At 38.5% G+C, this 17,749-nt stretch overlaps 1 protein-coding gene across 5 annotated transcripts in view; it reads left to right on the forward strand.

The window, feature by feature from the left end:
* The window catches only part of utrn (utrophin), a 364,200-nt gene that overhangs the window by 78,025 nt on the left and 268,426 nt on the right, over window positions 1-17,749 (forward strand). For 4 of the 5 annotated variants that reach the window (XM_022677556.2, XM_022677560.2, XM_022677559.2 and 1 more), the window contains 11 exons: window positions 1,820-2,001; window positions 2,109-2,259; window positions 3,774-3,893; window positions 5,135-5,236; window positions 6,883-6,990; window positions 10,231-10,410; window positions 12,147-12,325; window positions 12,653-12,758; window positions 13,702-13,789; window positions 14,022-14,269; window positions 15,332-15,512. In XM_022677556.2, the coding sequence (XP_022533277.2) occupies window positions 1,820-2,001; window positions 2,109-2,259; window positions 3,774-3,893; window positions 5,135-5,236; window positions 6,883-6,990; window positions 10,231-10,410; window positions 12,147-12,325; window positions 12,653-12,758; window positions 13,702-13,789; window positions 14,022-14,269; window positions 15,332-15,512 (1,645 nt within the window). Of the gene's footprint in view, window positions 1-1,819; window positions 2,002-2,108; window positions 2,260-3,773; window positions 3,894-5,134; window positions 5,237-6,882; window positions 6,991-10,230; window positions 10,411-12,146; window positions 12,326-12,652; window positions 12,759-13,699; window positions 13,790-14,021; window positions 14,270-15,331; window positions 15,513-17,749 lie in introns of all 5 variants that reach the window. The other variant, XM_049463002.1, reaches the window with a different exon arrangement.

A 17,749-nucleotide genomic window follows, 5' to 3' on the forward strand; every position in this document is an offset into this window, starting at 1 on the left:
CATATCAGAGTTTTGGGAGTACAGTGTAGTGTGTGTTAGCATAGGATAGTATAGAGTAATGTAGAGTGTGGCTGTATAGGGAGTATAGGGTTGTACAGAGTGTATAGCATAGTATAGGGAGTATAATATAGTGTAAGATATTTAGGACCCACATATGTAGTATTGTATGGGATACAGGATAATATTGCCTAATTTAGGGGAGTAAAGGGAGTATAGTGTGTGGGAGTATAGGGTAGTATGGGGAGTATAATGTAGTGTAGAAACATAGGATAGTAGATGGAATATAGGGTAATATATATATATATATATATATATATATATATATATATATATATATATATATATATATATACAGGGGAGTATGGGATTATGGGATAGTATTCGTGGTATAGGGTTATAGGGTGTGTAGGATTTTACAGTGGTTAAAATGTATAGTGTTGCAGAGTCAGGTAGTGTAGGAAATAGAGTAGTATGTGGTAGTATAGGGTAGTACAGGGCGCTTATAGGGTAATGCAGGTAGTATAGGGTATACAGGATGTAACAGGGAGTATAATGTATTCTGAGGAAACATTGCGTAAGCAGTTTAGAGTTATAGGGTATGTAGGATATTATAGGGAGTATAATACAGTGGGTGGAATCGTAGGGTAGTATATGAGGTACAGGGCAGTATGTGGTAGCATGTGGTAGTAGAGGGTGATTATATGGTGGTATATGTGATAGAGTATGTAGGATACCATAGGGAGTATAATACAGTGAGTGGAATCGTAGGGTAGTATAGGATGTACAGGGCAGTATGTGGTATTGTAGGGTAGTACAGGGTGATAATAGGGTGGTGTAGGTGGTACAGTGTATGTAGGATATTGTAGGGAGTATAATGTGTGTGGTATTGTAAAGTAGTATAGGATGTGCAGGGCAGTATGTGGTAGTATAGGGTATTACAGGGTGATTATAGGATGGTGTAGGTGGTACAGGGTATGTAGGATATTGTAGGGAGTATAATGTAGTGTGTGGAATTGTAGGCTATTATAGGATGTATGTGGTAGTATAGGGTATTACAGGGTGATTATAGGATGGTGTAGGTGGTACAGTGTATGTAGGATATTGTAGGGAGTATAATGTGTGTGGTATTGTTAAGTAGTATAGGATGTGCAGGGCAGTATGTGGTAGTATAGGGTATTACAGGGTGATTATAGGATGGTGTAGGTGGTACAGGGTATGTAGGATATTGTAGGGAGTATAATGTAGTGTGTGGAATCGTAGGCTATTATAGGATGTATGTGGTAGTATAGGTGATAAAGGGTGGTGTAGGATAGTGGGGAAACGTTTAGCCTAAGTAGAAAAACAGTTCATTGTGATAGATCAATGCTTATTGTCTTTTTGTTTGTGGCCATGTCTCTCTCTCTGTCTCCATGTGTCATGATTGACTGACTCGGGGTGAGCTGACCTGGCTGTGTTATTTTCTGAGGTTGTCATGTCTGTAGTGATCTCCAGCTCTCATTCGCTTTTAATCTGGCCTGTCTGTTTGAGGGTGAAGTGACCCAGAGAGCCCTTATGGTTGCTGAATCTGAACATTAAACCAGTCGTACACACCCAGGACCAGACTGCTAGACAGACCACTTAGCAATCTGTGTGTTTTCTGGATAGCACTGTGGCTTCTTTGCAGAAGTAATATATATATTGCTATGAGCCTTGTGAACTCTGTGCTTGGGGTTAATCCTGAACATTGTGAATGATGGATGGGAAAAGGCTGTGTTTCATGTTGTTATGGGTTGTCATGATGTCTGGCATTTGCCCCCCCTCCTTCCCTGTAACGCTACAGGCATTCATGATGGAGCTGACCGCGCACCAGAGCAGTGTGGGTAACGTGCTACAGGCAGGAAACCAGCTGATCGCCCAGGGCAACCTGAGTGAGGACGAAGAGGAGGAGATCCGACTTCAGATGGGCCTCCTCAACTCACGCTGGGAGAACCTCAGAGTGGCCAGCATGGACCGCCAGGCCAGGTATTAACTAACAAAAACACACTCGCATGTTCTGGAAACCTGCAGTTTCTCATCATTAACTCTGTACCCAGGTATGAACAAAACCCAATGCATTTTGCTTATTTTAGACTGCATGAAGTTCTCATGGACCTCCAGCAGCAGCAACTCCAGCAGCTCTCCGATTGGCTGCTGCAGACTGAGGGGCGGATCCGTAAAATGGAGACAGAGCTGATGGCAGGAGATATGGAGGGATATCTGTCCCAAATAGAGCAGCACAAAGTAAGAGAGTTAACCTGATTTTAGTCATGCAAGCACACACACACAAGAAGGTGTTTTTAAATTACAGGTGCTGAAACTTAAAGCAGTGTGAATTTAATGATAAATATTATCCATACTTGTTTTGGGGTATTTATGTCAAATAGAATACATTGCACTGTGCCTCAAAAAAAACTTTTGAAGGTTGCGACAGACTTGAGATTGAGAAGCAGATTCACCTTCCAGCAAGACAATGACCTGTTTTTTTTATTTTTTATTATACAACTTTTGTTGTAAAATGCGCTATATCAACAACATTTAATTAAATTGAATTGAATTAAATGTGTTAGAATAGCCAAGTCAAAGTCCTGACCTAAACCCCAGTTTGAGATCAACTAAGTATTGATACAGGGGGGGGAATCTTTTTGCATGTTACATTTTTCAGATTTTTATTAGATTTTTTTATTGATTTTGAAAGCCATCATTTTTGTTCCACTTCACAATTATTATTACCATGAATTCATAACAGACTCTTTATTTGGAATGTTTATTATTACCCTGTACTGTTTATTGTGAGAGGTCTTTCCTCAGGCTTTTATAAAGGATAAGATCATTCTCTGTGAGATTCCTCTTCACTCCTATAAAATACGGCTCAGAGCAGCTGATCACTGCTTCAGATTAGCCAGCTGCTTCTTACTCGCTGCCATGTAAGGCTCAGTGCTGGTATAGAGCACAGCTGTATGATCTGAACTGAATGTGCAAGTATTTATGTTGTAACCAGGGCTGAGCAATACAAGTTACAAACCTTTATAGTGTTTTAAGAGTAAGAAGCAGTTCCCAACATCATTGAAAGCAGCTTTTACATTGAACAAGGTGCAAAGGTGCTATAAAAATAGGATTCTTTCTGGCAAGATCTACAATCTCCATTAGACAGTTCATTTAACCTTCCATCCCTAATTGTAACAAATTGCAATGAGGATGTTATTTATTTATTTATTTATTTATTTATTTATTGCCATGCATTAATGTGTAACTGCCAGTCAGTAATAATTCATTGTTCAAGATTGCCCTCCATCATTTCGATCAAGTGATTTCATGAATTCATCAGAACACTCATCTGGAGCTGTGATTGGTCACGAATTCTGCAGCACCCTGTACAAACATTTCTACTGTATTCTGCAGGATTCTGTGAAGTCAGTATGGCAAAGCCCAGTGTCGCAATATTGATTAACAAACGCTACATTGTGTGCAGCGCTAGTGTGGACTAGGAATCATGTGATCCTCAGACAGATTTGTGAACATGCTTCGCACACGCATACACGCCCACACACACAGGAGCTTTATAGCTGTAAGTCTATGTACAAAAACCGTTGTCTAGTTTGATGGGTTTTTGTTTTTTAGAATTATTATATTATTATTTTACTATTATTATTATTATTATTATTATTATTATTAGTATATAAATCACATATAAGTATGCAGAATTGCTATAAAAGTGTAAATTCAGTTGCTATAAAAGTGTGACCTGTCATGTTCAGGTGCTGCAGAATGACCTGGAGGCTGAACAGGTGAAGGTGAATTCTCTGACTCACATGGTGGTGGTTGTGGATGAGAACAGTGGAGAGAGCGCCACCGCTGCCCTGGAGGACCAACTGCAGGTATGAAATGACAGTTGAGGTTTGTGATAACCTGACTTATGTTTGCCTCATGTTTAAATTAGGGCTGTCAACAATAAATGCTGTTAATTTAGAATCAGTAACGCGTTACTATTTTTTAACGCAAGTTAATTAAGGCACCAAGTTTGACTCCTACTTCCACCATAATCTACCTTCCTGCTTTCCTGATTTTTATTCTCATCAAATTAAGTTCAAATTCGGAAATCCTCACAGCCAAGACATTTACATTCCAATTTATCATGCATTCATTATTCCAGCACCCTATGTTGATTTTATCTCCCCTGAAACATACAAGTATTTACTAGTATTTTAATTGACACCACTAATATACATATAATTGCATTTTACATTTATTGTATTCATTCTTCTATTTACATTTAAACATCCACTATAAAAAATTGTGTCTAAAGAAAAACAAATGCGATTAATCACAGATTAACACGCAGTTAATCACAGATTTTTTTCTGTGATTAATCAGATTAATTTTTTTAGTCGATTGACACCACTAGTTTAAATATATAACTCTAATCTGGATAGTGTTTTTCTTCACATTTTAATCTGCAATGTAGAGAATAAATTAAATGAAGAAATCATTGAATGAGAACGTGTGTCCAAACTTTTGACTGGTGCTCTATGACTCAACATCAAGCAGTCGTTTCTCAGTTAATGGAAACACTGGCAACATTCGCTATCATTTCCTTCTGACTCATAGACCATTGTGTTGCAGTAATGGTTTGTTTGGGCATTTCTATTCTTTTGTGTCAATAAATGTGTGTGAAATTCTTGCAGCTAGAGAGAGAGAGAGAGAGAGAGAGAGATGATGAGACAGTGAAAGTGATTTAAAGCTGCTCCTGCTCTATGATTTGCTCTCTGGCCTTTAATGAAACATTACTAGTCTTTGTTCTTTAATGCGCGAGTCGTTCAGCTGCAGCTGATCACAGCATTAAAGTGTAACAGGGAAGGGCTGCTCTCTTGTCTGGATCTGAGGATGTGCTTCATCTTCAGCTCTAGTCTGAAATGTAGCTGGAGAATGATCAGACGAACGTGTGAAACGGGGGTGTGAAGGGCAGTGTGAGGATAAGAGCACGTCCAAAGTGTTTTGGAGAGCGTTTAGAAGATGTGATGGTGTGGAAGATGAGGTATAAATCTTTTAAGCAGAGAAGAATTCAGAATTTTCTTTATTTTTGATGCATTTCTCCTGTTTTTTCTTTCTTCTTCTGCAGTCTCTTGGAGAGCGCTGGGCTGCTGTTTGCCGTTGGACTGAGGAACGCTGGAGTAAGCTAGAGGAGATCCTGCTGGTGTGGCAGCAGCTACTGGACGACCAGGTCAGAATTTTTTTTTAAAGTTTAAGTCTATAAAGGAGTAAAAATAATAACAAGGCCTTTTTGGTAGAGATATTTTTTGTTTTATAGCTGTAGTAATTATCTGAGTAATTTACCAGCTTAAACTACACTGGCAGAGCAGTTTAGCTCAAACTTGTGTAGTAAACCTGATGGTTGGGTTGGAACGAGATCAGATCACTTTATCAACCTCAAAAGATCTGATCCAGAGTTTATTTGAAACCAGTTCGGGAACACCTCCTCTTAAACTTCAAAGGAAGTGTGAAAACAAACAGAGTACGTCTGATTTAACCATAATAAAAATGGCTTATGATTAACTATATTGTTATATATTATGATACTGAAGACGAGGCAATAAATTGCCATTGTTTAAATTGCAATACCGTATTTTCTGCATTATAAGACGTGCTTAAAATCCTTTCATTTTCCCAAAAATTCAGTGCGTCTTATAATCCGGTGCGCCTTATGTATGAGTTGAACCAGTCAGGTTGTAATGAGGAGTAAAGCAACTCTGCTGAAGTGCAGCAGTATACAGGAGTTTAAGTTTAGTTCTCCAGCACCGAGACTGTAGCAGCATTAGCATTAGCTGCTAACCACGCTAAACGCTAGCTTTTTTGCCATTCAGAGGTGAGTATTATCGGCCTGTAGCCTGCTGCTAACCCCAGCTAGCACTGCTGGAGCAGCATTAGCATTAGCCGCTAAATGCAGCTCTAGCTCTTTCGCCTTTCAGAGGCGAGTATATCGGGTTATAGCCTGCGCGTTAACAGTGTTAAAACAAGCTATATTGGACAAACTGCTAGCTAATATCGCCCTGGCTTACAGGAACACTCAGTGTTCTTCAGAGAAGTGCTGTCAGGCGGCATTAGCCGCTAACTGTAGCTAGCAATAGCGGTTTGTGGCTAATGCTAATACTGCTGCATCAATTGGAAATCTGGAAATTTAAGATTACTGTAAATAGACAAAAGCGCTTTACTTACCCAAATAAACAGTTTTCAGGAGAAAAATCTGTGCAGATTTACATCCAGGGCTTGTTTGATTTTACAGTTTTGTTTACTTAACTTAGTTTAGCTTTACGTGTCTCGCCACCCAGCAGCGACACCTGCTGAAGGAAAACACCCCTGTTCCTTGCTAGTGGCTCTTAAAATGCTCTTTATAATCCGGTTCGCCTTGTGTATGAAAATGGAAAAAAAAGAAATAAATAAAATAAAATAAAAAGAAATTTGTTGATAGTGCGCCTTATAATATGAAAAAATACTGTAATAGGAAAACACACCATTTCAATAAAATCTATGTAAAAAAAAAAGTTGGATTTTTATCCATTTATAACAGTGAGATCTGAAGACTCACTGAATAGTACAACACTGCAATATAAATACAACACAATACAAAATTAACCAGTGTCTTTACATGCAAACCAGTAATAAACAGCATGTCCATTAAAGCAGTGTTCAAAATAGCTTTGTAACAGTTTTGCTGTAACAGTTCCAGCAGTATTGCAGTGTTCAGTTCCAGCCATGTCTGTAATCTTTGTGAAATTGTGCACAGTGCATGCACATATAAATGAAATGAACAATCACATGGATAGAAGATGGCGGCTCTGTTTTTATTATGTGTATTATCTCTGTTTTCAGAACTTGTTCAGATCATGGCTCATGGAGAAAGAGAACGCTCTGAGTGAAGTCCAGACCTGCGATTTCAAAGACCCCAGTGAACTAAACACTAACGTTCGCAGATTAGCGGTGAGTAGCCCTGGCCCGGACATTAGCCATTAGTAGCATTTACTTTCTTTCTTTTATGTGCTTTGAGATGATTAGAGCAGATGATTAGTGCATTAGATTAGATATGTTATTTTGGAAACTGGGCTTCCTTCCTGATTTAGTTCCTCGAAGGCATCTATCAGATGGTGATTTCCTGTCTTTAAAGCGATTGTTCAGCAAAGTAACAAAAACCTAACTATGTGTTACAACAAGTGTTAAAAAGGTTGATGTGGTTTAATTCAAGTTTCTTTTGAAATCAAGGGTATAAATGGTATAGTTTTTCCTTCTTTATTTACCTGCAATAATAGCTTTACTGCCTTTAGAGGCTTCATACTAAATAAAAGAACACTGTTGTCAAGAATTTGGATTGCTTTCAACCATAAGTGCATTGATTAGATCACATTTTGATTCTGGATCAGAAATAACATTTCAACTTATCCTAATGGAATTGGATGAAGAAAATCAGTCCAGCAACAGCACTTCATAGCTCAATGCTGTGCTTGGCTTAATATCCCTTTAACTGGCTGTTTGCATTGGATGTGGTGACTTGTGTGGCACATGTGTGGTCGTTCTGTAGTGTCCTGTTTTATTGATCAGTGCTTTCTTTCTGAAATGTTATAAGCTATATACTGTAGAGAGGTGTTGGATGGGGCTATGCTCTGACTGGCACTTGGCTCATGTGTGGTTGCTGCATAGCATCCCATTTGGTTGGTATTGGTAAGCTTTTCTCTGGAGTCTGGAGGTAATTTAAGCATATTTTTAAGCGTAGAAGTATTTAAATTAGAAGAGGTACCAACATACTTTTGTATATGTAGTGTGATTGGTGGCTAAAAGCTTCCATTAGCTCCAGTGCGAATCCTGTAACCTAGACACCAAACTGTAGAATAAAGAAGTAGCCATCTTTACAGAGGTATTTGATGATGCTCTGTTAGTTTAGAGAACACAGGCTGATGCTGGAGGGTTTTTTTACCCATATAATTGCTCTAATTGCTCTATAGTGGGATTGTTTTTGGTGATAAATGCTTTTCTCATGTGATTATACAAACTGTATCAGCAGATTGTAAGTACTCAAAGTATCTTAATTAGTAGAGGTTAGATATGAAGTGTGAGCCGTTCAGAATGAGCCGTTTAAGAGCTCTGTCACTTTTATGCAAATAAGCTGTTGTTTTTGACAGAGGTGGAAAAAGTACTGAATAATTGTAATTAAGTAAAAGTACCTTTACTTTGATAAAATTCTACTCAAGTAAAAGTACCCATCTAAAAATCTACTCGAGTAAAAGTAAAAAAGTACTCAATTAAAAATTTACTTTGAGTAAAAGTTACATAGTTACTTTTATTTATTTGATGTAAAAAAGTTAAACAAATCATAAATTAAAGCGTTTTTAATGAACTATTACTCCACCAAATAATTTGGACCTTTTTAGGCAGTATTTGTTCAGACCACCTCATAAAACATTTTTTTTTTTTAAACAAGTGGCATAAGTTTCATAGTTTTACAGGTTATTACTTTAACTGCTATTTACATGTTTTTTTTTGTTTTTTTTTTACATTCAAGCAGATTGTTTAATGATAAAAATACTCACCACCACATGCTTTCGCAGGTTTGATGTAGAAGTTTTGAAAGCTGACAGCTCTGTCCAGCGGGGCACATTTTGTATTGCATGAGGACGTCATTGCCTCGTTATTCCACGCGCAAGCGCCCATGCACCGGCGCGTCTGCGCCAAATTATTATTATTTTTTTAAATTCAGACAGTTTTTTTCCCTAGCATTTTATTTTTACTCAGTAACGGGGAGTTTTCCAATGTAGCAAAGTAAATTACTTATGTCAAAATGTACTTGAGTAAAAGTAAAATTACCTATTTTAAATACTACTTTAAAAATTACAAATTACTCATAAAATCTACTCAATTACAGTAATGTGAGTAAATGTAAATCATTACTTTCCACCTCTGGTATTTGATGCTTGGCATCGTAGCATGGTGACTTTAGGCTCATGTGTGATTACTCTATAGTGACCGGGTCTGCTAGACAGTGCTTTTTTTTTTTTTTTTTTTGAGATTACAGAAGCTTTATGTCAGCCGTTAGTGAAACACTGAATTCTAAATTGGAAGTTCTTTTGGATATAAAGTGTAACCATATGTTAGTAGAATAAAGGACTATTGGTAAGCTTCCTACAAATATACTGGGTGGCTCTCCATCACATGTCCCTGTAATGGGGGGGTGTTCTGCAGCTTTAATCAGTGCTTGGAATTGGGGCATAGTGACTTCAAGCTCATGTTTGGTTTTGTCTCCAGCCTAGTTTAGGGCTTTGTACCTTTATATTATTGCTTTAAATGTTGCTCTACAGCCCCTTAATCTGCTGTCCCAAACATGTGGCTCAGGCTCATGATTATGATATTACCATATTGAAGTAGAGCTGAACAATAATTTAGTTTAATGATTTTTAAATATATTTCTAATAGGGGTGTGCCATATCGTATCGTACGCAATAATATCGCCAACATTTTTGAATAACGTGATTGAAATTATACCCTGAAATATTGTGACATATCTCCCACCCCTAAGTATCACATCAGTTCATCATTTTTTTGCTGTTTTTAGCAAAACAAAAATCACACTCTTCTCATTTCTAGTATCATTTATTTTACTTCACTCCTGGATATCTGGAGATATTTAGAGTGCATTATTAGTATCATGACTTCTGTTACAAACCTTGTAAAATTCTTGTATTTTTTAATATCTCAGTTAGGGGTGTGCCCCATCATTATTGTATGCAATAATAACATTTAGGTATCGTTTTGTCACCAAGAATAACGTTATTGCGAAAATACCATCAAATATCGTGATATTATTTTAGAGCCATATCGCTCACCCCTAATTTCTAATATTTTTTGATATGCATTATTAAATAGTGGGGCTTTGCAATATATCATTACGGTATAGTCATTGCAATGTGTGCAGGCACAATCAGTGTTCCCAGTATCATGCAGCCCTAATTTACAGCATCTGTCAGTTGCTACTACAATTACTGGGCACATTTAAAAAAAATGGCAAATAGTTATTAGTATCAAGCGTATACAGAATTGACCAAAGTGTATAGAAATATATTTTGATATCAGATTTGGCCATATCATCCAGCCCTATATTGAAGTTAATCCCGTGATTGTATTGATCTGTGTTGAGTTTGATCATGCTGACTTTAATCTCCTGACCCCTGTTAGAACCTGAAGGAGGACATGGCTCAGAAGCGTCGGGTGCTGGGTGCTCTGACTGAAGCAGGTCAGGACGTAACCATGCTGCTGAAGAACCCGGAATCCGGACAGCGTATCGAGACCGACACAGAGGAGCTGACCCAGCGCTGGGACAACCTGGTGCAGAGACTGGAGGACTGCTCCAACCAGGTGACCCACTCATGCTTAAAACACCGTTTTTTTTTCCTCACTTGCTTCCTATAGTGATGGGCAGGGGTTTAACTGAGGTTAAGTAAATTGGAAGCCTTTTTTAGTTTTGGGTTAACCCTGGAGTAATTTAGAGTTTTCAGCATTCATAAGTACTGTACAATTGAGTAATGGTTATTTTTGTTACAGCCTGCACTCAATCAAGGTAATGGTTCCCTAAAGGAAGTGTCAGATTGCACTGTTATAGAGTATGGGCAACCCTTGGTCATGTTAAAGGAGCATTTTAGTGAAAAATGGACTTTTGATGTAGTAAAACATGATAAAATGTATATACCTTTGATGAATAGCTCACCTCCATTCTCCCACAGCGTTCTGAGATACAGTAATTTTAATAGTTTGTCTAAACACCCTTCAGACTGGGTGAAATGGGGCAAAATTTGCTCCGATAAATATTTTTTTCCACCGTTATCCAGCTCAAAGTAGCTCTACACCTCCTTGCTAGAATCTGGAGAGCCCTGACATTTAAAACAAGGCATTAATAACTTAAAAAGTGCACAAGAAACTTATTAAAACACTGTTTACATCCCATAACGCTAGCTTCAGCTCTGAGCGCCGCCATCACTGTACTGATCATGACAGACATGTATACATAGACTCCGTATAGCGTAGCAGCCGATGCCAGGAGGCAGTCTATGCGGAATCTATGTATATATAATATGTCTATGACATTCTGTTAACGGAGCTGCTAATGGAGGAGAGCTATTCATCAAAGGTAAGTACTTTTTATCATGTTTTACTACACCAGATGTCCATTTTACACTGGAGTTCTCCTTTAATTGAGCTACACATTAAGTTGTAGTGTTTAATTTACTGTATGTGTAACATAACATGACAAACAGCTCAGCATAGATTAGGCATGTTAATCTGCATCTTCAAGGCAAGCTCCTGAGATTCCAGCAGTTGATGGACAAGCATTGTTCTTTTGGAATAGAGTACTGATGTGTTCATTCAGGAAAGGTAACACAGAACCTCATTTATGAAACTGTGAGATGTTAAAGTGTCTGCAATGATGCACTGCATGACAGTCTGGAACAACTACCCGCCAAGCTTCCTTAAATAGCCTAGCATCTTATGTTCTAAACTAAAAAAAGCACACATCAGATAAAGTACATCTGTATGAGTAATAAATCTTTGATTTATTGCTGAACTACCTCTTTAATAAAAAAAAGTGTTCAGTTAGAACATTATTTATTAGAGACTTCAGAGACTCTGCCCATATACACACTTATATAGACTGGATAATATTTAGTCTTTATGCTTAAATTAGCACAGCATGTCCTAATGCATAGATACTGCACTAGTTACATGGTGTGTGCGTGTGTGTGTGTGTTCGAACACACACACACTCGTATATACACACACACCTGAGCTCTGTGTGCACACCTGTGTAGCCCCAAATTTAGGGCAATTGCCATGAAAACGGCCTCCCCACGGATTTCTCAGCTGCCACCCCCCAACCCCTCACTCACCCTGGCACATATTTCTCTCTCCTCCCCTTTTTCTCTGTCTCTCTCTCTGTCTCTCTATCTCTCTTTCTGTCTCTCCCATACCCACTGTCTCCCTCTTCACTTGTTGTGGTTTTGGTAGGTTCGGACTTCTTGTCTGTCTGTTTGTTTGTCGTTTGTCTTTTATTGAGCCTGTCGTTTAAAAGACGTACATCCGTCTGTCTCGTCACCAAGGTTACCCTGGCGGTGACTGTCGCCGGGATGCCTCAGGTGCAGGAGCGGGTCGTCATGGAGACCGTCAGCACAGTGGTGGAGCGCTTTGAGCACACGGTGACCAGCAGTGACCGTGAACTCCCACCGCCAGCCCCGCCGAAAAGGCGGCACCTCGACACCGACACGGAACTGAGCAAACTGTAAGATCACACGCACTGATACCGTCAGGCTGTTAAACATGTAATTGAGTAACTTTGTTCTAGGGTTTAGTTACGTAAGTTATGTGAAGAATTATTATTACATTAGATATCAATACCGAATCAGCAGATTCACTCACAGGATTTTCACAGCTGTTTCAGTTAAATTCTAATTGTATTGAAGACGGTGAACTTTTAAGGTTAAATGACCTCAGTTGTGGAATGAATGTGACGCGTATTTCACGGTTTAATGCCCCTGTGTCTCTCTGTGTGTGTGTGTCTCTGTGTGTGTGTGTGTGTGTGTGTGTGTCTATCTCTGTGGTTGAATAGTGTGGACACTGAAATTCCTGAGCTCCTGTCCTGGCTGGCTACATGGAAGAATTCAGCACAAGCACTAAGTTCAGGAGAACCACCTGACCTAAAGACCAAACTTCAGGTAAAAAAAAAAAAAAAGCTGCAGTGACCCATTCAACAATGTCTAACATTTATTTACCAGTGTCTGTCTAACTGTTTAATTTAATGTGGGACACTTTAAATTCTCATCTCTTTTTAAAGGCCCAAACAATCCCAAAGTGATAAAACCATCTGATTGGCTCGAGATTTTATGACATTTTATAGCCAAACTGAAAACTTATATTTTTGGCTAAAGGGTTTTATAACCTATTTTAGTCAAACTGAAGGAAAAAGCCCGGAGTTATAATGGGAAAAGTGTGTGATGGACCCAATGTTGAACCTGAAAAAGATTGGCTTAGAGTTGATCTGAAGAAACTCTGTGATTGGCTCAAAATTGATCAGGAGGAACTTTTTTTATTGGCTCAGAGTGAAATTGAAAGCACTTTTTGGTTTGGCCCAAATTTGAACTGGGGAACTCCCTAATTGGCCCAGATTTAAATCTGGGAACTCTCTGATTCACTCGAGTTATATTGGAGAAACTGTTTTATTGGCCCAGAGTTAAATTGGAGAAGCTCTGCTATTGGTCCAGAATTGAATTGGAGAAACTCTTGATATTGGTCCAGAGTTAAATTGGAGAAACTCTGCTATTTGTCCAAACTTGAATTGGAGAAACTCTGATATTGGTCCAGAGTTAAATTGGAGAAACTCTGCTATTGGTCCAGAGTTGAATTGGAGAAACTCTGCTATTGGTCCAGAGTTAAATTGGAGAAACTCTGCTATTTGTCCAAACTTGAATTGGAGAAACTCTGCTATTGGCCCAGAGTTAAATTGGAGAAACTCTGCTATTGGTCCAGAGTTGAATTGGAGAAACTCTGATATTGGTCCAGAGTTGAATTGGAAAAACTCTGATATTGGCTCAGAATTTAATTGGGAAACTCTGTGGTTGTCTTAAGGTTTAATCAAATGTTTTGGCTTCTTATTTACAGGTCCTGAATGAGGAACTGAGAGACAAACAACAGCAAGTAAAGGAAGTGATTGACAGAGGAGAAAGGCTGACAGAACAGTTAGAAAAAGGTATAAAACTATGGGAAGCTTCTAAAAAATATTTTTGTACCGTGTATTTATATAGTGTATATACCTTGTGTCCACTCGTGGGTTTTAATACATGATCCTTATTGATTATCTAATTATAAATATACATTTCTTTCTTTCTGTATTTCTTGCAGTATCTCTTACATTGTACTGTCTATATATAATAAATGGTTATAATAATATAATACGATTATTTTTCTTTCTTACCGTGCAGAAGGTCTTTTATCTGCTCAGTCCAGTTCTGCTGTTGGTTCTGTTCGGTCTGAATGGGAGATCTGTCAGAAGCTGCTGAAGGCTCTGCAGGAGCATGCTGTGCTATTGGAGAAAGTTGCTGGGCTCTCCTTTGAGCTGCAGGTTCTGGATCATGCTGTGGTCGATGCCGAGACCTGGCTGAGCCGCACGGCCGGGCTCCAGGCCAAAGCTGACCAGCCGGCTCTGCACGCGCTCCGAGACGACGGCCAGGTCAGTGGGACAGGTCACGGGCAACAGTTAGGCTGCAAAGCTCATACTGGATTAGTATCTCCAAAATGTCAATTTTACAGTAGAGGCGAGACTCTTCTTAATATTTACTGAAAGTCATCGTAAAAAGATTAAACTTCAAGACATTTTTAGACATTTCTATTGGTCCATTCATTGAATATTTTCGCAACGAACCACGGCTAGATTCTGATTAGGTCAAATAGTCAAGAATGAATTAAGACAGATCTCCCTCTCTCACTTTTGCTCTTTTTTAATGTAATCCTTTTGTGAACATCCCTGAAAACAGAGTGGTCTGATAAATTCTCTCCATGTCACGTCTTTTCATCAGCTTTTGCTGGTTACTTCAGCAACCACTGTGCTGCTAATGGTGCTGAAACAAGAGCTACTGTGCACATAATATCTTTATTTGCTTACTCACACGTCATTAAGAGAGCTGCCATGCTAAAACCATCAGGATAATTCACTCTGAGAGGAGACTGCCCCATAATGCATGTTTTAAAAGTACTTTTGTGCATGCTTGATTGCACATTCTTAACAGAGAGGTCTCAAAATCCTGAAATCCCCAAAACCTACAGACATTGCTTTATCTGATTTTTTATTTGTATGCATGTGAATGTACAGAAAAGGGGATAGATGGAAGGGTGGGAAAGGACGTTTTTTTTTTTTTTTTTTCTCCATTCTTTTGATTTCATTCACCTTTCTAATTTTGTGTTAAAGGGCTGGGTAATAAAAATGTAATAAACATGTAATTACTAAAAAAAAACATGCAACCAGCATTGTGTGATGGCTTTTTTAAAATATTATCTAAACTGTCTCTTTACATAATCACAAACCAGTGTCTGGCATACATGTATGCTAAAGTCTTGCTTTGTCTGTTATCTGGTACTGGAGAAAGGAAGCGCTTTTATATGGTTATTATACAGTAATGAGTGACCTGGTGTCAGTCTTTTATGACTGAGCTTGCAGAATGATTTTAATTGCTCATTTAGTGGTGTGTGTGTGTGTGTGTGTGTGTGTGTGTGTGTGTGTGTGTGTGTGTGTCAGGCTCAGTTGGCAGGGCTGCTTGCTCTGAGTCCTCGTCTTGAGGACCTCAGTACCAAGGCTGCATCTCTAACCGTGGACTCCAGCACCTTTAGCACCTTCAAAACCAGGCTAGCCGCTCTGGCACCGCGCCATAAACAGGCCATTCAGCAGCTGAAGACGAGGGAGCAGGAGATCAGTGCAGGTAAAGTACAGTCTTTGCTATTGATTCCAGTTTGGAAGTAGGTTTGCATTATAATTTCTGTAAATAACAACAATCACATCACATTAAAGCTACCATTGGAACCGCCTGCTATTCATGCTTAGATAGAAGATCTGTGTGGCTTGCCTACTATGCTTGATGTTGGTTCACCAATCCAATCACACGGTATATCCAAATCTGAGCAGCCTCATTATCTTAACGTCCTTTTGTTGTAACATTTAAAAATCATTAGATGTTGGACTTAAACCTTTGTATAATACAGCTAAATGTCATCTCACAATTGATTTCTTCCTCCAACTATTTTTACAACAAAATTCAAGCTGTGGTCCAATCTAAAGGCAGCTGCCTAGGTAGTCATTGCCTTCAAAGGAAGCTCTCTCATTCAGCAGCATTTTAAACCCATAAGGAACCTCATAGGACACTCTTTGGATTCAGCATGCATCATTAAAATTTAATTTTTTTTCAGGTAACCAAATTTCTACATGTATTTGTAGTTATCTCAATGTTTTTAACGTCAACCTGATCCTTAATTGTTGACTTAAAATGAACATTTGTCAAATGGTTCCAGCAAATCCTGCATCTTCCAAAAGACTCATTCCAACGTAATATTAATGAAAAATATTAACATGTAGTTATGATGTATAATGGCCAAAACCCAAATCTGAGCAGCTTTATAATCTTTATGTCTACTTGATGTAACTTTATAACATTGTTGGACATTCATATGTTGTTGGGTTTCAAGTTTTGGTGTTCGGTGAACAAAAATCTAATAAACTCGATACATTTTGATCATACAGCTCTGGAAAAGAACAAAAGACTACTTAAAAATGGCAAGTTTCTTTGATTTTACCAGATTGAAAACCTCTGGAATAAAATCTAGAGGAAGATGGATGATCATAAACCATTAAAACAAGCAGAACTGCTTGTATTTTTGCACCAGGACTGGCCTTATGCTATCAAAAAGCAGTGTGTGCTTGTGACTGGTGGAGGAGAACATGCCAACATTTGGTTATTCTACCAAATATTGTTTTTTGAACTCTTAAAAATTTATGAATATGAATTTGTTTTCTTTGCATTATTTGAGGTCTGAAAGCTCTGCATCTTTTTTGTTATTTCAGCCATTTCTCATTTTCTGCAAATAAATGCTCTAAATGACAATTTTATTTGGAATTTGGGAGAATGTAGTTTATAGAATAAAACTTTATTCAAACATTTACCTATAAATAGCACAATCAGAGAAACAGATTCAAAAACTAAAGTGCCCAACATCCGTCTGACGTCAAATTGATGTCCGGTGCCTGCTGGGAGTTTCCTTCTCTCTTGTTCTCTTGTTTCTCTCTCCCCTCTCTCGCTCTCTTTAGAGCTCCTCTTTCTCCTCTTTCTCTATCTGATGTAAACCGTGTGGAATAATGTAGTAGGTAAATCACTTGGTGGAGCAGTTGATAGGGGGCAGATGGGAATAAACAGGGTGTCGTTTAAACTGAATGTAGGGCACAGAAGTGAGGGATAGAGGCAGAGGAGGGGGGGGGAAGACCCCGTTTATGGCCTAGATGTCAACATAAATTCAGCGAGGCCTCTGGGAATGCTTTTAGGCTTTTGCTTATGCAGATAAACTTGGTTTGCGAGTTCGTAAACTGCTGGAAATGTTGGAAATAAAACTTTAAATGCTTTTTTTTTTATTGGGCACTAAGCACTAAATGCTAACAGTACTGTCACACAAATTTAACCTTACGTTGCTGGTGGGAACTTTCTGGATCAGTTGATGAGTTTAATTGGAGCGTTTTCTCCCTCTGTTTGGTTTGGTTTCACACAGGCACAAACCTTAATGCACCAAAATTTGCACCAATAAACCATGCAATCACATTGTCTTCTCTGATTGGTCAGAGCTGCCTGGCGTAGGAGTAAGAAAGTAAATAAAGTGAGAAGATTCTGTGTTTCAGCATGTATATCTGTGCAGTGTGGAGCTGCTCAAACACAGAACGCTAAAAAAAAAAAAAAAAAATCTGCCCCTGCGCTTTGTTTTTAATGGGACGTGCATCGCAGATGTATCAAACGAAGTTGTGCGGCTGTGAGCAGTGAACGCAGCACATACCGCACTCAGTGTATGAACAGCATGGAGCAGCAGAGACATAATCTGTTCATAGAAGTATACTATCTCGCTAATATATCAGATTAAACTGAGCCTTATCAGCTGTTTAGCTCAAATAAAAGGAGTATAT

The sequence above is a fragment of the Astyanax mexicanus genome, chromosome 13 (assembly GCF_023375975.1).
Source record: "Astyanax mexicanus isolate ESR-SI-001 chromosome 13, AstMex3_surface, whole genome shotgun sequence".
Classification (NCBI taxonomy): domain Eukaryota; kingdom Metazoa; phylum Chordata; class Actinopteri; order Characiformes; family Acestrorhamphidae; genus Astyanax; species Astyanax mexicanus.